The sequence below is a fragment of the Fusarium tjaetaba genome (assembly GCF_013396195.1).
Source record: "Fusarium tjaetaba strain NRRL 66243 chromosome Unknown NRRL66243_c0000240, whole genome shotgun sequence".
In the NCBI taxonomy this organism is placed as follows: Eukaryota; Fungi; Ascomycota; class Sordariomycetes; order Hypocreales; family Nectriaceae; genus Fusarium; species Fusarium tjaetaba.
The window spans coordinates 80,876-107,368 of record NW_023501436.1 but is presented as its reverse complement, the minus strand read 5'-3'; the positions used below and the strand labels follow the sequence as shown (position 1 = coordinate 107,368).

Here is a 26,493-nt window from a genome sequence, read left to right as displayed (position 1 = left end):
ATGGATCTCGAAGAGCCAAGGTCAGTATAACTCAACATGCGAGAAGATACAGACTCCTGACTACAGCATAGACACGAAGGTGACACTAAACCTCCGGTCAACGCTTTCGTAGAGGCTGGAAACAAGGAGAAGTCGAGTCCGCCGGCGGATCTCGAGGCAAGTGTCCGTCGAGACGATACTGTTGAGGGAGAATCAGTACAGGAGGAGGATACTTATCTTCATGGATTACCCTTAGTACTGATGACACTTTCACTGATGGTTGGCGTATTGATGATCGCTCTGGATAATAGCATCATTGGCAAGAATTAATCTCCGTTCCTCGGACTCCTGCTGACTGCCTGAAGCTACTGCTATCCCAAAGATTACGAGCAAGTTCGATAGCCTTGGTGACGTTGGTAAGTTAGACCCATCCATCCAAGCTGGTTCACCTAATGATAGTCTTTCGGTAGCATGGTATGCATCGGCCTATCTCCTCACCCAAATGTCTTTCCAGCCAACTTTCGGCAAGATCTATACCTTCTTCAACCTAAAATGGGTATACTTGATCTCTTCAATCATCTTCGAAGGGGGCTCTATTCTTTGTGCTGCAGCACCGAGTTCAGCAGCCTTCATAATCGGTAGAGCCATTGCTGGACTCGGTGCAGCGGGTATCTTCTGCGGCGCCATGATCATCATTTCCAAGATTGTGGAGATGAGGAAAAGACCGTTACTGCTGGTCATAATCTCCAGCATGTATGGCATAGCGTCTGTCATCGGTCCCTCACTTGGTGGCGTATTCACTCACTCTAAGCAACTTACTTGGAGATTCTGTTTCTGGATCAACTTGCGTGGGTTCCCCCTCCAACACATCTATCCCCGTGCTCATTAATGGTGAAGCTCTGGGTGCTGTAATGGCTCTCATAATCTGTTTTTACTATCCCCTCTCACTCGGTGAAGCTCCAGATAGCGACCATTCCCTCAAGGAAAAGATACTTGGCCTCGGCCTCAAAAGCGCAGTGGTCCTTGCAGGAGCTCTTGTATGTCTCTTTCTTGCTCTTCAATGGGGAGGCACCAAACATACTTGGTCCGATTCACGCGTATGGGGCTGCTTGGTTGGCTCTGGTCTTCTTCTGATACTTTTCGTCTATATACAAATCCGCCAAGGAGAGGCGTAAGTCCGCTTCTCGTCTCAGGCGCCCTTCTTGTCTGACGTCGTTGTCGCTGACTCATTAGTGCATTGATCCGCCCTCGCATCATCTCACAGAGATCCGTCTTCCTTGGATGCCTGTTCTCTGCACTGTACCAGGGAGCTATGACCACGCAGAGTTACCATCTGCCGTTCTATTTCCAGGCCGTCAAGGGAGTGGACCCCCAAGCATCTGGTGTTGACATTCTTCCCCACGGGGTTACCGTCACAGTAGCTACTCTTATTACCGGCTCTATTATCACTTGGCTGGGGTACTACGTGCCGTTCATGTGGGCCGGCTCAGCCATCTTCACAACTGGTGCAGGTCTGCTGTACACGATCTCACAGAACACCCCAACGGCGAGATGGTTCGGCTACGAAATTCTAGCCGGAGCTGGATTTGGTATAGCGATCCAGATCCCAATCTTTGCCGTACAGGTCGTATTGGGAGCGGGTGACATTCCCCTGGGAACAGTGCTGATCATCCTATCCCAAGCCCTGGGAGGTTCAGTGGGTCTGTCCATCTCCCAAAACGTTTTCCAGAACTCTCTCCGCCAGAGGCTAAAGACAATAGCCGGCATTGACTTACAAGCCGTTATCGCTGAAGGTGGGACTGGTTTGGAACATGTCGTGTCGGCTGACTCCCTTGCCTACGTCAGAGATGCGTTCAGGTATGCTATCTCAAATGCCTTGCTTGTATCGACGGCACTTGGCGGCGTCGCCTTTTTGGCAAGTATCGGAATGGAGAGAAGGAGAATCAAGTCAAAGAAGGAAGGAGGTGAATGAATGGCCTCGTGGTCGACCCTTGAAGGCGATGAAGTGGGTGTATAGCGACGGCTATATAGCCGAGCGGGGAAGGATAGTGTGAGGCCGATATCAACTATGATGCATAGATAGCACGCATCTCGAGCCTATCTTGATTGAATCACATGTTTATTCGGCATTTCTATTGAGACAATAGCATTGTTTCGTTTCTTTCACCGTTTTCGGTAGAGAATTAATTCAGCTGATCTTCATCTCCCCCTGTTGCATCGTTCGGATGATATACCCTTTTTGCTATATCAACTCCGTAGAGTGACATTTCCGCGGATCTGATTGGGCAATTGACAACTAAAATCAAGGTTTCGTTCAGAATTCCATGCGCTCTTCACGGCACTGTCACACATGACCTTATAACTCGGAGATAGTGTACGAATTGGATGCTAGATTCGGTGAGATAAGGTTTATCATACTATACTGGTTACTAGTCGACTTGTATAGTATAAGACCGCACGGCCTTTCGATGTTTCTATCTTCTCTAGTCGAGGCTCAATTGATACCAAAATGACTCTCGCTAAGGTTGCTTTCACCCTGGCCAACTTAGTGGCCGTGGGTTCAACTGCGAAGAACGTGGCGGATGGGTTTGTTGCTGCGCCATACTATCCCGCTCCTTATGGAGGATGGGATGAAGGTTGGGCAGATAGCTATGCCAGAGCTAAGAAGATGGTTGACTCTATGACGTTAGCTGAAAAGACCAACATTACAGCCGGCACCGGTCTCTTCATGGGTAAGAATCATCCCAAGAGAAGCGGAACTCCTGTTAACAGCTACTAGGGTACGCTACTTTATCTTTCACATGACTACGGATACTGATAACACAGACCTTGCAATGGTAACACCGGATCAGCTCATCGCGTTGGCTTCCCTCAACTTTGTCTCAACGACGCCGCAAATGGTGTTCGACTGGCCGACAACGTAACTGCTTTCCCAGATGGAATCACAGCCGGTGCAACCTTCGACAAGAAGCTCATGTATGAACGCGGTGTAGCAATCGGAAAGGAAGCGCGCGGTAAGGGCGTAAACGTCTGGCTTGGTCCGTCCGTTGGTCCTATCGGACGTAAGCCAAAGGGCGGACGCAACTGGGAAGGCTTTGGAGCAGACCCATCGCTACAAGGTATTGGCGCACGGGAGACTATCAAGGGTGTTCAGGAGCAGGGAGTCATTGCTACGGTCAAGCATCTTATCGGGAATGAGCAGGAGATGTATCGACGACAGACAACTGATCTTGTATCTCCTGCATACTCGGCAAACATTGGTGAGATTATTCCTCGTCGTTGCCTTTGCGTGACTTACCATGATAGATGATCGAACTATGCATGAGCTGTATCTCTGGCCTTTTGCTGAGGCAGTAAAAGTTGGAGTTGGAGCGACGATGACAGCTTATAACCGAGTTAGTCTACCTACCGCTTCTTACTCACCATGGCTAATAGGTATAGGTAAACGGTACTATATCCAGCGAGCACTCATATCTCATCAACGCCTTGTTGAAAGAAGAGCTCGGCTTCCAAGGCTTCGTCATGACGGACTGGCTCTCCCAAATCACCGGTGTCCAATCAGCCATTGCAGGAATGGACATGAGTATGCCTGGTGATACCATCATCCCTCTGTTTGGAAATTCTCTATGGATGTACGAGCTAACCCGCTCGGCACTCAACGGCTCGGTTCCCATGTCCAGACTGAACGATATGGCTACTCGTATCGTGGCAACCTGGTACCAGTTTGAACAAGACAAGGACTTTCCTTCTGTCAACTTTGACACCAACACATACAACCGAGTTGGTCCTCTGTATCCAGCAGCGTGGCCTAACTCACCCTCAGGAGTCGTCAACCAGTTTGTTCAAGTTCAAGACGACCATGACGAGGTTGCTCGACAAATCGCCCAAGACGCTATCACTCTCCTCAAGAACGACGACAAACTTCTTCCACTGAGCACCAAGAGCTCAATCAAGGTCTTTGGCACTGGCGCGCAAACCAACCCTGATGGCGCAAATGCTTGTGTCGATCGAAGCTGCAACAAGGGCACGTTGGGCCAAGGTTGGGGATCGGGTACTGTCGACTATATGTATCTTGATGACCCCATCGGCGCTATCAAGAAGGAGGCTGGAGACGTAACATTCTACAACACTGACAAGTTTCCATCTGTCCCGAGCCCTTCTGATGACGATGTTGCAATTGTCTTTGTTACTTCTGACGCGGGTGAGAACCAGTACACGGTCGAGGGTAACAATGGTGATCGGAATGCCGACAAATTGAACGTTTGGCATAACGGCGATGCACTCATCAAAGCTGCCGCCGCCAAGTACAAGAATGTTGTCGTTGTCATTCACACTGTCGGGCCTGTCCTCGTCGACCAATGGATTGATCTTCCATCGGTCAAGTCTGTCTTGGTCGCTCATCTTCCGGGACAAGAGGCTGGAAAGTCTCTCACCAACATCCTGTTTGGTGACGCGTCGCCTTGCGGCCACTTACCCTATTCAATCACCAAAAAGGAGGACGACATGCCTGAAAGTGTCACCAAGCTCATTGATTCTGGCTTTATTGATGCACCGCAGGATACTTACAGTGAAGGACTATTTATCGACTACCGCTGGCTCAACAAGGAAAAGATTCAACCTCGGTATGCATTTGGCCATGGACTCAGCTACACCAACTTCACGTACACGAACGCGACCATCAAGAGAGGCACCCAGCTAACTCAGTACCCTCCCAAGCGACCCGCAAAAGGAAAGGTTCTGGACTATTCGCAAGACATTCCAGACTACAAAGAAGCGGTTAAACCCAGCAGCTTTAAAACCATCTGGCGCTACCTATACTCTTGGCTCTCCGAATCCGACGCAAAGTCTGCGGCCGCCAAAGCCGAGACATCGAAATACCCTTACCCAGACGGCTACTCCACCGCGCAGAAGACGGCTCTCCCCAAGGCGGGCGGTGTTTCAGGCGGCAACCCTGCTCTCTGGGACGAAGCTTATACTCTAAGCGTGGTGGTGACTAACGCAGGTTCCAAATTCTCCGGCAAAGCTTCTGTGCAGGCCTACGTGCAATTTCCGAGCGTTGCCGGATACGAGACACCCGTCATCCAGCTGCGCGACTTTGAGAAGACCAAGGTTTTGGAGCCCGGCTCGAGCGAGACGGTGCAATTGACCTTGACCAGGAAGGACTTGAGCGTCTGGGATGTCAAGGCTCAGGACTGGCTTGTCCTTGATGGGGAGTTTAAGATTTGGCTGGGGTCTGCGAGCGACAAGTTGGACGCTGTCTGCTTCACAGACGATTTGGGCTGCGAGCACGACGTCAAGGGACCAGTATCATACGATTCGTAGATATCCCGAGTGACATAAATCTGAGGAGGAACCGAGGTTGCAGCCGGGGATTGATTAGTCTAGCTCTGATCTGTCAAAAACGCCATGGGCGATCTTCATCTTTTGACCAGGCTGTGCTGCAGCTTAATAGGGGAAAGCTTTACGATTTGACCAATAGCGAATATTCCCTGCGCTGAGATTATGAATTGTGCATCTTCCGCCCACTTGCCGCGATATATACTTTTAATGTAAACAAACTCTGCAGAGTTTCAGGTTGGACAAGAAATCTATTTTAGTGGAATTACCCTGTCGTCATCGCTGTTGAGATAACGAAAATATGGAACTTTTTGAAACGCAGATTTCTCGCGCTTAGGTAACGGAGAGTCCACATCTTGCGAATGCCGTCTTTTCGTTGGAAGTAGATTCAGTGGGGATTGTCTCAAATCTGGCTGCTAATTTGCGGATCAAGGAGCTAAAGAGAGAGACTAAGAGCAACTTACCTGGCGATCGGGAGCAAAAGTCGAGATTGAGCCCCTGTGATCAAGACGCCACCTCCACTTGTTTATGTGATGAAATGGCCGGTAGTGCGGAATTTCTGGTAGACGGTGCGGGAATGGAAATTAAGTGGCGGCTGCCTCTCTCGTTTCTGTTTCTGAGCAGTCAAAGGACGTCAGATGTAACCTCGACCCTTGTAGCATTGTCCTCCATTCTCCCGGAATCCTTGGGCCAATCTTCCCCGCCATAACCGGCGCGTCGGGCTAACTTTTTCACTCTGTTTTTTTGGGGTGAGACAAGAAGAGGGAGGATAAATTCCGCTGACCATTCAGGCTCTCCTCGTGATGAGATCCTCGAGCTAACGAATCAACGGTCTCTTAGTGCCTCTCGTTAGGCCGATCACCAGGGCCAGGGGTAACCTTGCAGTGGGGTACGCCATTGGGACCATCTTCTCTTGGGGCGAGAACGTGCAAGTGTTTGCTTGGCCAGTCTCGTTACCCAAAATAAGCATTCTTTGCGCCACGAGCAGGGTCTATACGAACCGACTTGCATTCGATCTGCACGTCGCTTCAGTCATTGATTGATTTCATATGTAATATTGCAGCCTCAAAAGTTGGTTGCAGCAATCATCCGTAAGCACCAAAGGTTCCCCCTCACTCACTGTCACTGTCACTGCCACTGTCACTGCAGCGGTGAACTTGGAGAACAGGGGGAAAATGTATAAGCACGGCCGTTTAAATCACTCAATCAGTCAGGATCTTTGACTTTTTCCCATGCACGTGAGCTCTCTTCTCTCTGTCTCACGTCATCTATCCCGCACACGTGTATACGAACTCCTCTGGGCATCATCAGTCAGTCGCAGTCACAGTCACAGTCGCAGTCAGATCAGGGCCAGACCCAGACCCAGACCCAAGGCAGACCCGGCCCGGGCAGCCCAACCCAACACACTAACAACCAAGTACCTACCCCAACACAATAAATGACGATGTACTTACACTTGGCCTTTGTGGCTGCATCTTACTGACATCCACTGATTGGTCTCGCCGTTTCAGCTTACAGGGGGTCTTACTGCACATACGCACATTAGCCTGCCGCAAGGTCTTTTGCTGTATTCGGGGCTAACGACGGCCAATCTCGTGGTGTGAATTATCGAGATGGCAGTTCCCTCTCTGGCCTCTTGAAACTAAACTTGGTGTACAGCACACACACAGCCGAACAGTCAGTTAGTTGAGTTTGCTTCTGATCGTCCAAGCTTTCGACGCCTCAACTGAACGGGCCAATGTAACTTGGAGTTCCCGGCACCCGATGACTTTTTCCGCCTGTGCGTCTTTGTTCAGCCCGTCCCTTCATAAAATGCTCAACTCTGTTTTTTTTCTGACCCGTCCTGTCCATGTTTAGTAACGCCCGAACAGACAGAATGGGTGTGCACACTGCATCGGGCTGCATATTGTGCACGTCTACTGCATGTACCTATTTAGGGGCGTCGTAAATAAAAACGAAATCAATAAATATGCATCGTCCGTCTCCTAGCCCTTTTCTTCTCCCTCTCCAGCCCGCTCGTTCACTCACTCCCTCTCGTTTCTTCTCTCTTTTTGCCACTCTTGGTTTAGGCTTGTGACTGTCGCTTATCTCTCACCCAAGATGAAGTCTTTCTACTCCTTGGCCTTGTGCCTTGGTGCCTTCTTCAATGCAGCCACTGCCATTCCACCAGAGGAGCAGGGACAACAGCCTGGAAAGTTCGCTGCTGCTCCCCCAGTCGGTTCAAACCCCATTGACCGCAAGGGATGGACTGTCAAGTGTTCCAGCCAGGCTTCAAATTACCCCTGTGGTAGAGCCATCGATGGTGACAAGAACACCTTCTGGCAGACTCCATATGGCACAACCAACACGCCGCCTCCTCACACCATCACTATTGACATGAAGCAGACCCAGTATGTCAGTGGTCTCCAGATTACACCTCGCCAAGACGGCAACACCCGTAACTGGATTGGTCGACATGAGGTCTACCTCAGCTCTGACGGCACCAACTGGGGAAAGCCCGTTGCCTTTGGAACCTACTGGGGAGACAAGTACCCCTGGATCACAAACTTTGAGACTCAGCCTGCTCGCTATCTTCGCTTTATTGCGCTTTCTAACGTGAACTCCGACTATCCCTGGATTGCTATTGCCGACTTTCAAGTCTACAACGCTCTCAAGTACAATCCTCCTGTTAAGGGTCTTGGAAAATGGGGTCCTACTCTTGACTTCCCCGTCATTCCCGTCGCTGGTGCCGTTGAGCCTGTCTCTGGGAAGGTCGTCATCTGGTCTGCCTACCGATATGATGCTTTCCAAGGCACCACTCCCCGTGGTGGCTTCACTCTCACTTCTATCTGGGACCCCAAGACCAACGTCATCTCTAACCGCAATGTTTCCAACAACCATCACGACATGTTCTGCCCTGGTATTTCTATGGACGGTGAGGGACAGATTGTCGTCACTGGCGGCAACGATGCTAAGAAGACTACCATTCTGATGCCTGATGGTAACTGGGTTCCTGGCCCTGACATGCAGATTGCTCGTGGTTACCAATCATCTGCTACTTGCTCTGACGGCCGTGTTTTCACCATCGGTGGCTCATGGAGCGGCCCCCGTGGCGGCAAGAACGGTGAAATCTACGACCCCAAGGCCAAGACCTGGACCTCCCTTCCCAAGTGTCTCGTCGGCCCTATGCTCACCAAGGACAAGGAGGGTGTCTACAAGGCCGACAACCACGCTTGGCTCTTTGGCTGGAAGAAGAACAGTGTTTTCCAGGCTGGACCCAGCACAGCCATGAACTGGTACTACACCACTAAGGGAACTCAGGGTGACACCAAGGCTGCTGGTACTCGACGAAAGAACGGCAGAATTGACCCTGACTCCATGAACGGCAACGTTGCCATGTTCGATGCCCTCAAGGGCAAGATTCTCACCTTTGGCGGTGCTACAAGCTACCAGCAGGCTCCTGCCACTGCTAACGCTCACGTTCTCACCATTGACGAGCCCGGTGCCATCGCCCAGACTGCTCTCGTTGGAAACAACGGTGCTGGTATTCACGCCCGTGTCTTTGCTACCTCTGTCATCCTCCCTGATGGAAACGTCTTCATCACTGGTGGCCAATCTTACTCCAATCCCTTCACCGACACAAACGCTCAGCTCGAGCCCGAGATGTTCATTTCCTCCTCCAACACATTCACTAAGCAACAGTCCAACACTATTCCCCGTACGTATCACAGTATGTCTCTGCTGCTGCCAGATGCTACTGTCTTCAACGGTGGCGGTGGTCTTTGCGGTAGCTGCAAGAGCAACCACTTTGACGCTCAGATCTTCACTCCTCAGTATCTCCTCGATGGCAACGGTAACCTTGCTACCCGCCCCAAGATCACTGCTGTCTCGGCCACTACTGCCAAGGTCGGCAGCACCATCACCGTCACTGCCAACAGCGCCATCAAGAGCGCTTCTCTTATCCGATACGGAACTGCGACACATGTTGTCAACACTGATCAGCGCCGTATTCCCTTGGCCCTGACAGGTGCTGGTACCAATAAGTACTCTTTCAAGATTCCCAATGACTCTGGTATTGCCCTCCCCGGCTACTGGATGCTTTTCGTCCTCAACAACGCTGGTGTTCCCAGCGTTGCCAGCACCATTAAGGTCACTGTCTGACCTAATGTCTGCATTGCGATAAAATGATTTTTTGCGTTTATAATACTAGCGAGGATAGTACAAGTATCCTGATTCATTATGTATATACTTTGATACCAATTGCAGTTGGATATATTGACACAGACGTCACTTTACTATCTAATACAAATCTCTTGCATGAAGTTTCTGTTTTGGATAACTTCATATGTGACTGTACTTCTCACAATGGCAATGAACCAATTGCCGAGCTGACGCTCATACTCGTGACTACGACACTAGAGATAGTAGAACCGTATTCAAATGCCGACAAAGTTTATCTCCAGATCCATGTTAACCTTCGTGATCGGACCATGCCGCAATCCGCGTATACTCACGAACGCGCAATACGAACCAAGAGAAGTCAATTTTGTTTTAGGCCGAAGTTTGGTCTATTGCGCTGGGATATCCCGACACATCAAGAACACGGGATCCCTAAGACATTTATCTGTTCAGTGACACTAGTGACCAGTAAGTTTGCACGAACCCGGGAACCAGGTTCACAACGTTCACAATTAGAGTTTTAAGGCTTCACGGGTAATGGCTGCAGAGAAATTGCACATGACGCTGACAGGCGACAGAAATAGTTACGTTGCGTGTCAATGTATGTTACCACCCTGTGGCTCACCCGAATGCAAGCCATGTTCGGCACATACGGGAAAGCACTTGGTTCCTGCAGAGACATGCAGATGGCTTAAGCAGGGTCGGGACGAAGTACGCTTGGACGGTGCGTAAGTTATGCAGCTGACTGTCATTCATAAATGTAGCACAGATAGGAGGGCGCTATGTAAGACTGAGGACCAGTTAGTGGCTCGTGATCGGTGTCATCAGGATGACAGACGTCATGTTCACGTTGATGACATAGCTTATATACAAGACAGCTCTGAGACATCTAGCCCTAAAACCCATTAGTCATAGCGGGAAATATCATATTCGTTGAGAATGACTGCATTGTTTTTGCTGACAGCTTCACAGAATCATAGCGTTCATGTCTGACATGAACGTTCAACAGCTGGGCTGCGCAGCTAACATCAAATGAACTAGCTAAAGAACATCGTATAAGTAAAGTTGCCACCGAGATCTAGTATCATGTTCATGCTGTCGAGCTCCAAATTACCTACTCAGGCTTCTTCAACCTCGCCTCCAGCATCGCAGTACATCCATAGGCAGATGGGTAAATCTTGACTAGCTCCAGACCAGCAGCTTCAAAGATCTCCTCGAAGTCTGCCTTCTTCTTCTCCTGCCCAGTCATGGCGAGAAGTGCAAAATCGAGCCAGTACAGATCTGTGAACTTGTCTTTCTCGACCATGTCGGGAATCAGCTGGTCGCATATGATCAGACGGGAATCGGGTCCCATGGCTGACGCGGTGTTCTTGACGAATTCGATACATACTGGCGTATAGAAGTCATGAAGGAAGCGGCGCATAAAGTAGATGCGGGCGTCTGCGACAAGTCAGTCATTGATATGAATCAGAGGCGTGGTTACAGACTACAGTATGTCTGCCGACTCTGGGGAGTCACTTACTCTTGATAGGCTGCGGAGTAAAGGCATCGTAAGTCATAAGTTCAAAGTCTGGATATTCCTTGGGGTCCATCGAGTCTATGACACCAGGGAGGTCCTGGAGGATATACTTCGCGTCAAAGGCATCACTAATGTCTTTGCGGATGGCGATGCACGACTGACCACGGCCGGCACCGATATCCACCAAGAAAGGTCGTTCCGGATCCTGAGCCACTTCGTCTTTGAGCGATGCAAAGGGGAACATGCCAACGACAGGCATCAACTCATCAACAGCAACCATGTTTGCGTTCCAAAGCTCGCGTCGCTCAGGATCGGGGTCCATCTCTAGCAGCTCATAGTATGACTTTCCCAAATGCTCCTTGCCAACCGAGTACACGGCAGGGGATTTTTTGAGATCAAAAACATCTTTAGGCTTGTGGGACTTGAGGTACTCAGGAAGATGCATCCAAGCACGACTAAACTCCAACACAATCATGAAAAATGAACCCAAGCCCCTCGGGTTCAAAATCTGCGAAAGGTCATTGTGAGCATACGTATCAGGCGCAGTCTCAACAAAAACACCATGACTAATAGCAACACGGTAAATACGCTGAATCACAGTAGTAGCCACATTGGTAATGCGAGCCAGTTCCTCAGCGGCGATGGGACTTCCATCTTCGGGCATGGCGTGGTATGCCCGGATTCCAAGAATGGTATGGAAAGCGCATCCGAGACTGAATTGCTCCATTAGGTGTGTCATCTGATCCATGGGATCCTGAAAAGCTGAGCGAACTGCTTCCGTCTGTTTGAGGACATTTTGGTGGCTGATGGGATCATCCTCGTATGATTCGAGCTGGGCGACCAGTTTCTTTGCCTCTTCGAGGGCCTTTTCAGCTTTGGGATGAACCATTGTCAATGTTTTGAGATTTTAGGGATGTCGAGATGTGGCTTGAAGGATTCAACTGCTGAGTCTGGATTTGCGGAGATAGCAACTGTCACCGCATGTTCCGTAGACCATGTGAATAGTATATTCAGTTAAGAGTGTTCAAGGCGGGGCACCATCAACAGCCAAGCAAGGACTCAGATCATATCAGTCCATGAGCGTTCACTTCCTTACAAGACAGGTTAGTAGGTGGGTATATACCCAGCCCAGGTTCTGTAATCCCGGGTAAAGTGCCTCAACCATGCAGATCACGACCCAATCAGAATATTATATCCGCGATAAACTGGAGTTTGAACTGCGGCACGGCCCAAGTGATGGGAGCTTGGTCCGGTGGCATTTATCGCAGTAGCGAGGATGATTATCACTATGGCGAGTTTGTTTCGACATTTGCTCAACTTCTCCTTTTGACCGTGTCCACTTTGCATGATTCTAATACACAAACGATTGTGTTACTAACAGTGTCGCAATGTCGTCTCCTCGTGCTCCCGAAGAAGAGGTTATACAGCCTGACGCTGTAAGTTTATTCCATGTAGGGCTGAAGTCGGACTAAACGGATTTGTCTAGGCTTTGCAGAATGTCACTGAGGATGAGGTTAGTGGGCCTATTGATACGACTCATCCAGAAGGCTCTACCTGCTAACCAACGATCCGGTCAAATAGGCTTATGATAATGAGAGTGAGCGGTCGTCTTTGACATCCCTGACTTCCTCTATCCTACATGGAAAGGTCGAGGGCGGAAGAACCTATGCCGTGTATGGCAAAGAGGGCAAGTCTCCCAGAGTAAATCGCTTGGTCAGTGCTGACAATTTTCAGAATACGGATTGCCAATGGATGAGGCTGAGCTTGATCGCATCGATATGTGCCATGCTAAATACTGCGCGTTGATTGGAAAGAACCGTTACTTGGCGCCTTTAGAGAAGCCCCAGAGAATTCTAGATCTCGGCTGTGGTACAGGTTCGTGAAGCCTCATTTCTTGGCAGTGACAGCAGCGTATTGATAAGTAATTCCTTGCTGATAATCTCGATAAAAGGGATATGGTCAATCGAAATGGCAGAAGAGTTTTCATCTGCAGAGGTGAGTACAGGATCTTGCTTCCGTGGTTACATCGGGTGAGCAGTGACTGACAAGTTCCCAGGTCATTGGGACAGATGTTGCACCGACGCAACCTGACTGGTAAGTGATCGATGCGAGCACAACTGTGAGACTTTCTGGAACTAATGTTTGATAGGGTGCCACCAAATTGTCACTTTGAGGTAGACGATATTGAAAGAGAATGGACATGGAGAGAAGACAGCTTTGACTTTGTTTATGCCCGTGATCTTCTGCTAGCAATTCGAGACTGGCCAGCCCTGATTGACCAAACATACACGTGAGCCCTAACTCTGCTCGTATGCGATATCGATACTAATTCCACCAGACATCTTCGAGGAGGCGGCTGGGTCGAGTTCCAAGCCATCGTCGGCGTTCTCGGGTGCGACGACGACTCCATCCCCGAAGACAGCTATCTCCGCAAATTCTCAACAATGATGGAGCAAGGCTCTGCGAAGTTTGGTGCCAGTCTGACTGACCCGATGCGATGGAAGGGCTGGCTTGAAGAACGCGGGTACCAAAACGTCACAGAGCGAGTTTTTAAGCTTCCGTTCAACCCGTGGCCTAAAGATCCGCGTATGAAGCTCCTGGGGGCTTGGGAGATGGAGAATCTGCTAAGTGGACTTGAAGCCATGGTAACGAGGATGTTTTAGAAAGGACTTGGATGGACAGATGCTGAAGTTACTGTCTTCCTTGCATTTTGAGAAAGGAAATTGAGAATCCTAGGATGCATGGGTACTGGCCTTAGTAAGTTTACCCTGGAAGTCTTCACCTACCTAGAGGGAGAGACGTGGTACTCTTAATCGTTCTAACGTCTCTACAGCTACGTTGTTTACGCTCAGAAGCCAAAAGAGGATTCCTAACAGCAAGACCAACGCTTCTGTCTACCTTACAATAGAGATGCCGTGTGTTTGAAGATAAGGTATCAGCAAGCAAACCATCAATACTACATTTTTGACGAGAAACTCAATTCAATTATTAGTATTCTGTTTATTTGACTCTCGGTTACCCTGTAGATTAGGTTTGTCATGTCTTGCGAGTCAGGGTCACATTGACGCTTAGACCTTTCCCCTGTTCCTCGCGTGGCGATCAGGGGTAAGTAGAATTGAACCACTGCCTGACGGGGCTGTCCTTCTGGATTTTTTTCGAGGGGTTCTCTCTAAACCTCCTTTATTCTCCTTGGTATTAGATTGCTTGAAGCTAGGGGAAGATTCCGTGACCATGCAGGCCCATGCTTAAGTTAGATTGATGCCTCATCCAGCTCTAGCATAATCCTCTTACTTTAAGACGTCATTTGATAGCTAGCAGAGGTGAAGTCTCCTGAATCTACTGGTATGAATCCTGCCTAAATAGGAACACCAATGTGAATGACAAAGGTCACTCAAGACTCCCGTGACATACAAAGCATGCGTCTACCTTGACAATTTCTGACAGATATACATCACTTCACTAGCATGACTCAACCTGGCAGCGTGATGAGCCGCACGGTTATACGCCAACGCAGACAATTCCCAGACTCCACCGTAATCTATTATGCTTATCCAATACCGTCATACTGGATGAACTTCCTTCGGACACCAACCGAGTCGTTGAAGGCTGTCCCGGAACCAAGGAAAAGGAGGTTGGACAAAATGAAAACGAGATGGAAATGAGCGAAGTTTCGTTATCTATTGCGATATTCCTCTGCACGGGGCGTTTTTGTCATGGGCGCTCGAATGTGCCCTCAAGATACGGGTGTAATTTAACGAAACTGACGGTGGATCGGCGTTGCATTGGCGAGAGTGCTATCCCGAAGATCCCGCGTCATAACATTTTCATGAACACTTCTCGCCAGGAAGAAATGTCAGTCAATAGTCAATTGAGACTACCACATATCGCTCGAAACCTCAAAACTCTCGTTTTGTTGGGCTTCCTGGAGGATTTATCTGGATGCTGAGTCACAGCCTTACAGATCACAGAAGAAGCTATCTCCAACTACTCAGGACCCCTGCAGCTCGACCTGGCCGATGATACGCCAGAGTCCCATCAACGTCATTGTGCTAGCAACAAAAAACGACGATCTCTGGCGGAATCCAACGTTTTGTTTATTGCGATCGACTCGGCAGTTGGCGATGTTTCATCGCTCCACAATCGCGTGTTTCAACACCAACCATCAAGCCAAACAGAGCAGCGATGAACCATTCCCCCAGTCCATCCCAACTGTCGGTTTCATCCGACGTGCAAAAACAGCTTGAAGATCTAACTCTCGCTTATGTCGTGTAGTATCGTCTCCTATCTAGGGTCCCATCATCTATCTCTTGCTCAAAGTGTATATAAGAAACTCCAAAAGTCAATCGGTTTAGAACATTCACCCAACCATCCACTCTCACTTCTCAACCCAGTCACTCTTTTTTTCAAAGCAAGATCTCACCAAGTCACTCTTTATTTACTTTACGCTTTTGTTCATCATGAAGTTCAGCCTTTTCTCCCTCGCTGCTCTGGCCGCTTCGGCCATGGCTGCTCCTGCTGCTCAGGTTGCTGCTCGTCAGGTCCCATCTGTCCCAGTTGCCAACGGTGCTGTCAGCCAGGTTGAGACCATCGCTACCTCTCAGACCGTCACCAAGACAGTTACCAAGAAGATCACTGCTGTCAGCGTTTCCAACACTGGCGGTGTTGTCAAGGTTCTCACCATTGCTGTTGACCAGGTCAAGAGCCAGACCACCACCATCAGTAAGTCAAGCTACTATAGAGTTCGGGTTACATGATTGCTAACAACATCCTCAGAGGAGGTCATCACCAAGGTCAAGTCCAACGCCATCTCCAAGACTGCCGCCATCAAGGTCGTCACTGCCGAGGTCCACTCCCTCAACGAGCTCCTCACCGCCGTTGTCAACCAGCTCAAGGATGTCGTCAGCATCAAGATCAACATCCCCGACGTCAAGGTCATTCTCGGCCTCGTTATCCAGCTTCTCCACGAGCTCGTTGGGGTCGCCAAGGAGGTCCTGAGCATCCTTGGCCTCGACAACGTTATCGGCAGCGCTTTCGAGCTCCTCTTCCAGACCGTCGCCACTCTCCTCGGCCTCGTCACTCAGCTCATCGGCGACATCGTCCCCGGTCTGGTCGACATCCTCTCCAACATCCTCGACACACTTTCGGGCACTCCTCTGGGACCCATCATCCAGCCTGTCTCCAACATCTTCGATGGCCTCACTGGCTACCTCACCCAGGGCACTGCTTAAGCGACACGTTCAAGATATGAGACCAGGGTATGCCGGATATGCCCCTTAGAAGACAAGACAAGCATAGAGGGAGTTTAGACAGTGGATCTGGTTCAAGTCACGCATAATCATTAGTTAATTCAATGCTGTATATTAATTCATACGACCTCTTTGCCAAAGGAATGTCCATAACTCCGTCTCATGCTGCCATTATCCACTCGTCCATTAATTAGTCCATTATCATGTCGCGCCCATGAAGGCATCATTATATCTCATCAGTCATGTCCTCTCAGTTGCAAACAGTCTTGTAGCTACTGAAGTGAGAAGAAGTCTCGCGACACTGGTCATCCTTGACAGTCTTCTGTCCACGCTTGCAGTTGCTGTCTGTGAAGAGAAGGACTATGCACATGTCAGTAAGTCTTATATCCTGAGGAGAGAAGTAGTTCTTACGCTTGCAGCCCTTGGCATGCTCATACTGGCTCACGGACTTGACCTTGTCGCTGAACTTGAAGCATTCATTGAGTTCATCACGATGCGTGGTCAGTTCGCCGAGGTTTCCGTTATTGTTGTCACCTCCGCAGTCCTTAGAGCTCCAAATGCGCGCAGAAATGACGTTGAAGGGAAGATCGTCAGAGGCAGGCTCAGCAGCGACGCCCATGGCGAGCGCAGCAGTAGCAATAATGGTAGCGAAATGCATTTTGGTGGTTGAAATGTGAAGATGTGAATGTGAGCTATGTAACTCAGTGTTGTAGTGCGGGGTGAGTGATTGATGGCTGTTGAGTGATGATGAGAGTTTGGTCTATTGCGGGAATGGAGTTGACTTTAAATAAATCCGAGATACTCAACGCAACTTTACATTCTACTAAGACATTAATGGGCTGAGAGAGAAGATCACTACGTCAAGTCTGTGGCTGTAAGTGTCTGATGCTTCAGGAAGTACAGCTGAAAATTGAAGCCCGATACAGAACCAGCCGCGATACGAGCTGCACTGTCAGCGCTAGCAATACAGCAGTGTGAGCCCACTACGGAGTACAGCTCGTATCTTTTCCAGCAGACGGCCAAAGCCGATCAAGCAGACGCTTTTCCCAATCATTTTTGCAGAGAATTAACTCCGCTGCTATCAGAGTCGATCAGTGGAACTCGAGAAATATGCAGCAGGTATCATGTGCCGGGGATGGACTGTGCCGTGTCAACGAACCATGGCCCTATTGGGACGATCCATGTGATGCTGGTGATGTCAAATACGAGCATTGACTGTAACCCTCTGGTAGATCTCTCTCACTTCACAACAACACAGCAAGGCGATGCAAATCTCGTGTATGTATCAGAACCTCAGAATCAGCATTTAGAGTATCCATAAGTCCTATCCTATGCTTACTCAATTTATTACGCGGCCATCTCCATGCCTCCCGATTGATCGCCTCAAAGCGTCGAGACCTAAATTTAGTAGACACGGCTAAAAACTCCGACCCCACGTCGAGATGAGTTTACATCATCGTCCCCCGCATTTCCCGCCGATAATCCGGTTATGATGGAATCTCACGATACTCATGATGCGGGAGCCGCCCGGTTCATCCGCTGATTCTGCTTCCACGCGTCACATCGTCAAACACGACGTATATGCAATGCAACATGAACCAAAGTTCTCGAAAGTTGGTCACGCTTCTCTTCGGGTATCACAAATCTTGGCTGCCTTGATCCATAAGGTTCTGGAACTCCGCTTATTCATATAACCATGTTTGGATAAGCATACGAGCTAGACCTTTTGCTGTTTTATTTTTAACCTTACGCTCCTGTTGACGACGGGTTCACGACATCCTCCGCCAACTCCGTCTTGAAAGGATACATGTCTCGTTGCTTGCAGGGTTATCAGGTGGCACAGACAAGGGCGGCCGATGATGCACTAGCGGTATGCAGTTATTACGCTTTTTCTGGGAATAGGCCATTTTAATACATGATATATAGTGATACAAACGTCTTACAACCTTATCCTCATCTTCACCGTCTTCTGCAGCAGCACCAAGCTAAGCAACTTAGGCGTTGGGGAGAGCGACCTTGAAAGCGGGCATATTGGGCTTGCACCTCGTACCAACCTCTGGAAGAGTACCGTCAACAAAGTAAGCAGCAATAGCCTCAAGAGTACAGTTAGAAGCGTGTGAAGTGACTCCATGCTGTAGAGTGTTAGCTAAAAATCCTATCAAAATCATGGAAGTAGACTTACCCCAACTCCCTCGTTGATCAATAGTCGACTTTCTCTAAATCGAGAAGACACCTGCCAGGCGTGGTTCAAGGACGTGATAGGATCGTTTGCGTTGTTGACAACAAGAACTGGGAAGCTTGTATTGACGTTTCGAAGCGTGTTGGTATCAACGCCCTCAGCAGCGTCAAACTTCCATGCACCGCAGGCGATGTAGTCAGCAGCGATGGCATCTCCGAAGGAGCTTCCAGCAAGATGAGCCTGGTACATAGAGTAGAGATCCTCAGGGTTGCTGACACGGAACGAAGACTCGGAGCAAGCAATACCCTGGAATGCGTTGGTACCAAGGTTCCACTCAGATGTGTCCTCCTTGTAGATGCTGAGAGCCTTCTTGTACTCTCCGTCGAAAGCATATGACAGAATCTCTACCACTGAGGGATAGTTGGATGGGCTTGACAGCAAGTTCATAATACCGTACTTCAGCTGCTTCAACATAGAGTTGCCAGCATAGGGGTAGTCCTTGGATGAGAGACCATCAGGTAGAGTCTTCAGGTCCTTCAACTTCTGGAAGGTCTTAACCGTAGCATCTCTCAGGTCCTCAACAGTAGTGCTGCTACCGGAGTAGTTGGCCAGCTTGCAATACTTGGTGCCGAGCTCAACACACTCAGTAAACAGATGCACCAGCGACTTCTCAGCATCGTGAGGACCACCAACACCAGTTGACGTGAGGTACGCATCAGCCAAAGAGTTCGAGTCAAGAAGAAGACGGCCAATGCGATCAGGAAACATAGCAGCGGCAACTTGTCCGAGGATAGTTCCGTAGGAGATGCCCCAGAAGCGAAGTTTGCCATCTTCACCGAGAGCATCGACAATCTTCATCATGTCACGGGCAGTGAAGGCTGTGCTGAGGAAGCGGCCGTGTTCCTGCTGGGTTTCGTAGCAGGACTCGGCAATAGCTTGCATAGTCTGCCAGCCCTCGTTCTTTACATATTCCCAGAGATCTGCTTGGGGCAGTGGCTCTAGGCTTCGACGGGTGAGTTCAGCAGAAGCATTCTTACCGCAGGCGAAGGGTATGGTTCGTCCAACGCCTCTACGTAGAGTTAGTGTAGCTCAATTAAGTAGACGGAGAAAACATACCGAGGGTCAAATGAGATGATGCTGTGATGGCCGCCCATGATGCTAGAAACCATGTCAGTAACTCTTGAGAATGCGCTACGGGCTACTTACTCGCGGAAGTCCTGTCCGAGATAAGCGAGAGTCTCGATACCAGATATTCCCGGACCGCCGGGGTTCCAGAGAACGCTGCCCTTGAAAGGCTCCTTGGTAGCATTATAGCGGATCAATTGAAGCTCAACTGTCTTATCGGACTTTTTGTCCGTATAATCCAGCGGAACCTCAATAGTCGCGCAATCACCAGCCTTCAGCAGCTCCTTTGCCGCATCAGGAAGATCGAGCTTGCAAGGCTCCCACTTGAGCGATGATTCTGCACGGGCAACGAGCGAATCAGCACCATTTGTCGCGGCTGCAAGGCGCGACGCGCCGAGGAGGAGAGGGCCAAGAAGAGACTTCATCTTTACTCCGACGCGCTTCGAGTGTTTGACAAGAGGAGCTTGAACAAAGTCCATGAGTTCGCAGTGCTCGGACGGGAAATCTCAGCGTGATATAAAGTGATGTGAAGTGGAGGCTGCAGGGGTAAAGATCCCAGCGGACGGAGACGGAGACGGAGGCGGAAGCATCCGTCGATCATGATCCTTGAGATTTAATTTAACGATTGATCCTTTTGATAATCAATCAGCTTGTCGTGTCATCATCGGGCGAAGCCGTAACGAGGACTTGTTTATGCTGTGCAACGTTGACGGGTTCGATTCAACGTAACACCACTGACGAGTGATGACTGTAGACGCAGATGAACAGTAGAAAGAAGCAGACGTGAGCGATCTGTTGAGATACTCGCAAACCATCAACGACTGTCTGTTAGCTCAATCTGATAAGGCCGGCACATCGTTCACGTTCACGCGCTAGGTGGGTTCTGCTAATCTCCCGAGCCCCTCAGCCGACAACATTGAAGCGGAAGGATCTCTTGGCGTAAGCAAGACTCCGACGACCTATCCATTCAGCACGTTCAATGGTCATATTGTGTACATAAAAGAATGACAAATGCCGCGGTCTTTTGCTAATTGTCATGCGGTGATATCACCTCAAGTAAGCAGACTGTCAGCCGGAGGGCAGCCAGGACCCAGAGTCATAACGCCATCGCTAGTGAACAGCGACTTGAAGGGCCATGTCTCGACGGTACGAAAAGAAAATCGCAGCAAAAGGGTAAATGCCTACGAGGTGCTACGGTGAGCAAAAGAAGAAAGGAATGCGGTTTGTGTGGATCGAACACACGACCTTCAGATATCGGTTGATATTGAGTGAAGTTTTTACTTCAGTCTGACGCTCTCCCAACTGAGCTAAACCCGCTGACTAAGTGATAGTTGAGACTCAAATCTAGATTGATGTACTTAGTATTATCCACTGGCAGTTAATGATACTTCTCGATATCGTCTTGCAGCACCCTCGTAGCGTTCGTAATGATGAGCCTTTCTTCTTTGGCGAACTGGATCCTTGACTCAATAATGAGGTTCATCTGAGGTTGATCACCCAATCGTGATACTCAATTTGTAGTCGCTCTCTTTATCCCTTGACCTAGCCTCTACCCTTATGTTCAACTATCTTATTGTCCTTAACTCTATGGCTCGAGCATCTAGAACATTAACACTAGAGATGCGGGATGCGGCGTCTAGTTGAGCCTGGCCGTCGCAGGTTCACGTAGATTGTAACCTGGTTTTGCGAGTCGTGCGACCGTTGAAGTCTCATGGTTACATCTCAAAGTACAGATCATAATGGTTCCTGCATCCCGGATTGAAGCCAGCATCACATCTGGGACACCGGTTACCACTCCCGAGATACTCTGCAATTGTCAGTTCCAGGCGACAGTTGCCGCACAAGACGGCCAACTCATGCTGTTCTACTTTGGGCCAGACTTGATTGGGATGTCCTGCTAGTTCTTCATGGCAGCTGATGCAGCCGTAGTAATCCATGCAACATTTATGCCGGATGGCGATAATGTCAAGATCTGAAGACCAGTGGTAGCATTGAAGCTTTGGGCTGATATTCACTCCATGGACAATCGGTGATGCTGGCGCTGGGGATATTATCGATTCGTGCTGCGGCATTTAATGCGACCGATGAATCTGGTGGAAATTGATGATGTAGAGGGGAGCGAAAAGAAGAGAGTCGTGCAAAATATAGTGTTTCGTCCAAGCGACTGTCATGTATTGAATGCGGGAGAAGAGCTGAAGTGAGAAGGACAGTATAAGGTTACAAGGACGTTGAGAATGCTGTTGATGTTTGGGGGCTGTTAGTAAGCGATAAGAAATGATGCAATTATAGCGGCAAACATGGCTTTACCTTATCGCGTGCTATTTCTAGCCTAACACCAACCGATAAGCGGAGCCCAGGCTTGAACTGCGTTGACCCATCAAAGAGGCCGGACAAAGACATTTTCGATGTTTCGGGGGCATAGCAATGGAACAGATAGGGAACACAACAATGTTCACATACCTATCATTGATAGAAGTTCCGTTCAGGCACGCCACTAGAACATTGAGCCAAAGTATTGTCCAAGGAATAAAGACCTTCCAGATTGACGTAGGACCCTCAAATATCCCAGACAAAGACCTGCAATAGTAATAAAAGAACGACAACCTGATGATGGCCACTCGTTCATTCAAACATTGATACGTCGAAGCACCCTGATATCTTCACAAAATGCACAGAAACGACCCCACCACACAATACATAGAACATGACGATGATGAGGAATGGCCTTTCGGCATGGAACATTGGATACTGCCATTGTTCCTGTTCTTCTTGTACATCACTATTGGCAGCTATATCAGCACGCCATATGATAGTGTTTGTATAGATCGAGGTCCCCTACCGATCCAAAACTTCGAGAAATGGGCGCCTAAACTTGACGATATCAAAATTAATATCCAGAATATTATACAGGAACAAAATAACAAAGAGACATCACGGACTCTTGATGCAATCTATATACCTGTTGATATTGCTACCAGCCTTCAAAAGGAAAATCAGCAGCTGAAACAAGCTATTGGCTGCAAATTCGACGACGAGAGACTTTTGCAAATCGCGAAGGAGAGCGTGGAAGAGAAACTTCAAAGCTACCCCGAGAATTCTCTATTCAGAGAGGAACTCATAGCTGTGCGAGCATATGCATTACTCTCCCGTTTACAGGAGCTACAAGAAGCCAGAAATGAGATCTGGAAAAAGCTCAACGGTCAATTTCGCCAAGACCTCAACAAGATCACTTACAGCGTATGCTATGCTTCTGCACAACTCGAAGACCTTGCACGAGAAGCCAAAACTTTCAATAAGCCGACGCTTCGACAATTACAAAAGGTAAGTGTTGCCACATACGTTCTTTGCCAAGAGAGTCGCAGCGATGCTCGAACGCTTGATGAGCTTGTCGATCAACTTGGCGTTCGTCTATCGCTTGTTGAAACAGCTATAAACAGGCTCGGTGGCCTTCGTGACACTTTTGAGGGGAAACACGCTTTGACGAAGCTGTGGAGATACTTGATGGTCAACTTGACAGAGGAAGAACTTGACAGCTACGAGGCTGAACGGATGATGATTGGAAGAAACATGATTGAAATGTTGGACGGGGGGGTTGTTTTACCAGAGCTGGCCTCATAGTAAAGCCGAACCTGGTTAGCCACGGCGGAAGGGATGAAGGCTTCCGCGATCCAATCGCGTCTCTATCGAGAGGCAATTTCTTGGTTCTACCAATGACTTTGTGACAAGGGGCGGGGATAGAAGCATGGTGGTAGTATTAGGTATCATCACGGAGGAAGATATCCGGTAGAGCTCCATATATCGTAGTAATTACACCTATTGTCTTACTTACTTGCAATATTTTGAGCATGCATGTAAGAACCAAGCATCCATTACGGACTCCCTGTTTCATCGTATCCGAAAAAGGACGAATATAAGCGAATCAAGCCGATATGCATGTGACTCGATAAGATACGTCATTGGGTATTGCCAATATGCGAGAGTAAAGGCAACTTGCTCTTTCACTATCTTACAGGCGCCTTGATAGCCTATCACAGCATTCGCCAAGCTCTGTTGGTGGGAGGTATCGCAATTATCGCCCATTTGAGCGCTCAGCTCGTTGGCAATGGCACGCAAACATTACGCAGTATGCAACAACAGACGAGCTTCTTACTCAAATGGGTAAAACATGCATACGTTTGCTGGCCTCTAGATGGGCAGCCAACAGTGATGATGCGACTTTTGGTGCTGCCTTCTGTTGAGGAAAGGACCAGTACATGAAGCCGCTGTGAATGATGTTGACCCCGCAGCTCTGAGGCGACTGTGTTGCTTGTTGTAGGTGATGGGAGAGCATATCAGAGGGCGAATGGTTGCCACTCGTTTGATAGCGAGGGACGACTAGTGACGGCATGTGATGTGATGTGATGGACGGACACAATAGTGGCATAGCCTGGACTTCGTGGTTATACGCTAGCTTTTGACGTCAAATCGGCATTCAATAGACTTATTATTTGCGAAGAGCCTTGAACTTGAACTGCCGGACGATCATAAATATCCATAGATCTCTTCGCAGTTTAATACAATGATCCAGCACAGCATGCATGCTCCTGTTTTCGTTGGGACATGTTGGGATCACTATTCTAGGTCATATCAGAGTCTTTAAGCTTGGTAATGATTACAACCCTCCCTTGATGGCCACTCTTGAGTCGCAAACGCATCACTGATCGTTACACAAAGACCGTTGGTGGAACCTGATCACGTCGCATAATGCAAGTTTGCACCCTATATGCACAAATAGTCACACACGGTGATCCTCTTCAACAGGAAATGTGAACGCCACAATTCTAAGGTTGTAGGAAGCATATATGGTGGACGAGAATCTCTAATATGACACCGGTAAAACACCATCAATCTCATCTAGCCAAGCAATTCTAGGTCAACTGTCATGCTGAACCTATCAGTTTCTCAAGGGCTCATGCTCTCCGGTGCAACAGTATGTAAATTCCGGCATGGACCCAACACTTACTCAAGCTAATGTTGCAGTTTGTATCGTGGATCATCGGCGTTATCATCTACAGGCTGTACTTCCATCCTCTCGCAAAATTCCCAGGCCCCAAAATAGCTGCATGCAGTGAGGTAAAGTTCCCCTCTTCCCTCATTCCCTTCGTATCTAAGCCCTTGAACAGTTTTGGTTCTTACGCAGTTGGGCCAGTGGTCGCTATATCAATTATATGGGCGATCTGCACCGCAAGTACGGCGATGTTGTCCGAACTGCCACCAATGAACTCAGCTTTAGATCTCCAGTCGCACTCAGGGACATTTACAATCATGTTTCCAAAGACCGACCCACGTTCCTGAAGAGTGACACCTTCTATACTGTTGATCCGTCTATCCCGCGCCCTGATATTGTGTTCACTAGAGATCCACAAGATCATCGGCTGCAGAGAAGATCTCTCGCGCATGCTTTCAGTGCAAAGGCCTTGAGGGATAATGAAGAGTCTGTACAGTTTCACGTCAAGTTACTCCTAGAGCGACTCGGACAGAAAGCAGGACCTGGGACTGCGGGAGCCAACATGTCAGAGGTCTTCAACTGGCTGACCTTTGATGTTATCGGTAAGTAGTCTCTTCAGCACCCATCACCAAGAACAAGGCTGACCAGAGTCCTAAGGCGATCTCACTTTTGGCGAATCATTTGACTCGCTGAATCAATGGAGACCTAGCGAATGGGTAACTTGGCTTCTTGGGTTTGTCTCTTCCCTCACTTTTCTCCCCTTCATCAACCGCTTCAGGATCCCAATGACACTAGCCGTGTCTGTGATGCCGAGCTATCTCAAACAAAAGATCGACATGCATACAATTGAAAAGGTCAAGAAGCGGGTCGCAATGGGAAACTCCCGCGACCGAGAAGACTTTTTTGCTTATATCCTCAGGAAGGAAAGAGACAACCTAGATCTTGTTCATCTGCGTGAGCAGGCCAAGGTTCTCATGATCGCTGGGTCTGAGACGACAGCAAACCTACTTGCTGCTTCTACTTATTACCTGCTGAAGAACCCTGACAAGTTGGCCAACCTTCAGGCCGAAGTGCGCTCAGTGTTTTCGTCGCGAGACGAGATCACGGGTGATGCTGTGGCTCATCTTCCTTACTTGAACGGTGTCATTGAAGAAGGTCTTCGCATCTTCCCTCCAGTTCCTTTTGGTCCCCCACGCGTCTGCACAGGGGCCACTATCGATGGACACTACGTCCCCAAAGGCGTCGTTGTATCTGTCGATGGATTCGCGACGACGCATGATGAGCGCAACTTCACTCGACCGGATGAGTTTCTGCCAGAACGATGGATCGGCGACGACTTCGGAGATAGAAAAGAGGCTAGCAAACCCTTTTCGCTTGGCCCTCGAGGATGCTTGGGTATCAATCTTGCGTATATGGAAGCGAGAGTTACAATGGCCTCACTCGCTTGGAAGTACGATTGGGAGCTTGTCAACCAGGATCTCGACTGGCTTACCAGTGTCAGATTGCATCTGATTTGGCAGAAGCCGAAGCTCATGGTTCGGTATCATCCACGAGACGGAGTAGCAACTACTTAAGGGGAGGTTTTCGCACGGCATACGAACGGGGAATCCAGCAACCAGGTTTACTTAGTGACTTTAGGTGTTTAGGGATTGCGCTCATTACGATCACAAATCACTCCTTCAGGGCTTTAGGCAACGCGGAAGCATGTGCACCTTGAATCGGTTATGCACCAGGAGGATCTTAATATATGTATATTCATAACTCCAATGCAGTTCAATAGGTTGTTAATTTGAACGGTCGGACTGAAACACCCCAATGCTAAATTAGTTGATCTGCTATTCTATGTGGCGCACTACTTCAGCTGGTCGGCGATTATACGAACTTCTAACCACGGAAGGGAAATTCCTTATCGTCAGAGGCGCTTTTAGACTTGGCTGCCCTGTCAGGGGATTAGTTAGCGCCT

General features: G+C 48.9%; 10 protein-coding genes across 10 annotated transcripts; 7 read left to right on the top strand and 3 right to left on the bottom strand.

Annotated features, from left to right (window-relative positions):
• On the top strand, positions 1 to 1,951 carry FTJAE_10431 (HC-toxin efflux carrier TOXA; the record flags this gene model as incomplete). Its single annotated transcript, XM_037343273.1, has 5 exons — positions 1 to 20; positions 72 to 234; positions 362 to 827; positions 877 to 1,016; positions 1,286 to 1,951. The coding sequence occupies 5 exons, from the start codon at positions 1 to 3 to the stop codon at positions 1,949 to 1,951; spliced, it is 1,455 nt and encodes a 484-aa protein (XP_037202537.1).
• Positions 1,952 to 2,488: 537 nt separating this feature from the next.
• FTJAE_10430 (beta-glucosidase F) lies at positions 2,489 to 5,301 on the top strand (the record flags this gene model as incomplete). The annotated part of the gene is made up of 4 exons (XM_037343272.1): positions 2,489 to 2,711; positions 2,832 to 3,239; positions 3,286 to 3,374; positions 3,421 to 5,301. The coding sequence occupies 4 exons, from the start codon at positions 2,489 to 2,491 to the stop codon at positions 5,299 to 5,301; spliced, it is 2,601 nt and encodes an 866-aa protein (XP_037202536.1).
• Positions 5,302 to 7,416: 2,115 nt separating this feature from the next.
• FTJAE_10429 (galactose oxidase) lies at positions 7,417 to 9,456 on the top strand (the record flags this gene model as incomplete). Its single annotated transcript, XM_037343270.1, has 1 exon — positions 7,417 to 9,456. The coding sequence occupies one exon, from the start codon at positions 7,417 to 7,419 to the stop codon at positions 9,454 to 9,456; it is 2,040 nt and encodes a 679-aa protein (XP_037202535.1).
• A 1,132-nt stretch (positions 9,457 to 10,588) lies between these two features.
• Positions 10,589 to 11,882, bottom strand: FTJAE_10428 (O-methyltransferase B; the record flags this gene model as incomplete). The annotated part of the gene is made up of 2 exons (XM_037343269.1): positions 10,589 to 10,914; positions 10,997 to 11,882. The coding sequence occupies 2 exons, from the start codon at positions 11,880 to 11,882 to the stop codon at positions 10,589 to 10,591; spliced, it is 1,212 nt and encodes a 403-aa protein (XP_037202534.1).
• A 499-nt stretch (positions 11,883 to 12,381) lies between these two features.
• On the top strand, positions 12,382 to 13,656 carry FTJAE_10427 (phosphoethanolamine n-methyltransferase 3; the record flags this gene model as incomplete). Its single annotated transcript, XM_037343268.1, has 8 exons — positions 12,382 to 12,429; positions 12,480 to 12,506; positions 12,575 to 12,590; positions 12,728 to 12,868; positions 12,945 to 12,988; positions 13,050 to 13,087; positions 13,143 to 13,283; positions 13,332 to 13,656. The coding sequence occupies 8 exons, from the start codon at positions 12,382 to 12,384 to the stop codon at positions 13,654 to 13,656; spliced, it is 780 nt and encodes a 259-aa protein (XP_037202533.1).
• A 1,794-nt stretch (positions 13,657 to 15,450) lies between these two features.
• Positions 15,451 to 16,221, top strand: FTJAE_10426 (uncharacterized protein; the record flags this gene model as incomplete). Its single annotated transcript, XM_037343267.1, has 2 exons — positions 15,451 to 15,712; positions 15,767 to 16,221. 2 exons carry the CDS (start codon positions 15,451 to 15,453, stop codon positions 16,219 to 16,221), a joined length of 717 nt encoding a protein of 238 aa, XP_037202532.1.
• Positions 16,222 to 16,489: 268 nt separating this feature from the next.
• On the bottom strand, positions 16,490 to 16,897 carry FTJAE_10425 (uncharacterized protein; the record flags this gene model as incomplete). The annotated part of the gene is made up of 2 exons (XM_037343266.1): positions 16,490 to 16,599; positions 16,651 to 16,897. 2 exons carry the CDS (start codon positions 16,895 to 16,897, stop codon positions 16,490 to 16,492), a joined length of 357 nt encoding a protein of 118 aa, XP_037202531.1.
• A 1,336-nt stretch (positions 16,898 to 18,233) lies between these two features.
• Positions 18,234 to 20,022, bottom strand: FTJAE_10424 (tripeptidyl aminopeptidase; the record flags this gene model as incomplete). The annotated part of the gene is made up of 4 exons (XM_037343265.1): positions 18,234 to 18,371; positions 18,422 to 19,487; positions 19,535 to 19,576; positions 19,625 to 20,022. The coding sequence occupies 4 exons, from the start codon at positions 20,020 to 20,022 to the stop codon at positions 18,234 to 18,236; spliced, it is 1,644 nt and encodes a 547-aa protein (XP_037202530.1).
• A 2,188-nt stretch (positions 20,023 to 22,210) lies between these two features.
• On the top strand, positions 22,211 to 23,161 carry FTJAE_10423 (Isotrichodermin C-15 hydroxylase; the record flags this gene model as incomplete). The annotated part of the gene is made up of 1 exon (XM_037343264.1): positions 22,211 to 23,161. One exon carries the CDS (start codon positions 22,211 to 22,213, stop codon positions 23,159 to 23,161), a length of 951 nt encoding a protein of 316 aa, XP_037202529.1.
• A 1,303-nt stretch (positions 23,162 to 24,464) lies between these two features.
• FTJAE_10422 (isotrichodermin C-15 hydroxylase (cytochrome P-450 monooxygenase CYP65A1)) lies at positions 24,465 to 26,104 on the top strand (the record flags this gene model as incomplete). The annotated part of the gene is made up of 4 exons (XM_037343263.1): positions 24,465 to 24,512; positions 24,563 to 24,655; positions 24,706 to 25,132; positions 25,188 to 26,104. 4 exons carry the CDS (start codon positions 24,465 to 24,467, stop codon positions 26,102 to 26,104), a joined length of 1,485 nt encoding a protein of 494 aa, XP_037202528.1.
• Between the last annotated feature and the right edge of the window lie 389 nt (positions 26,105 to 26,493).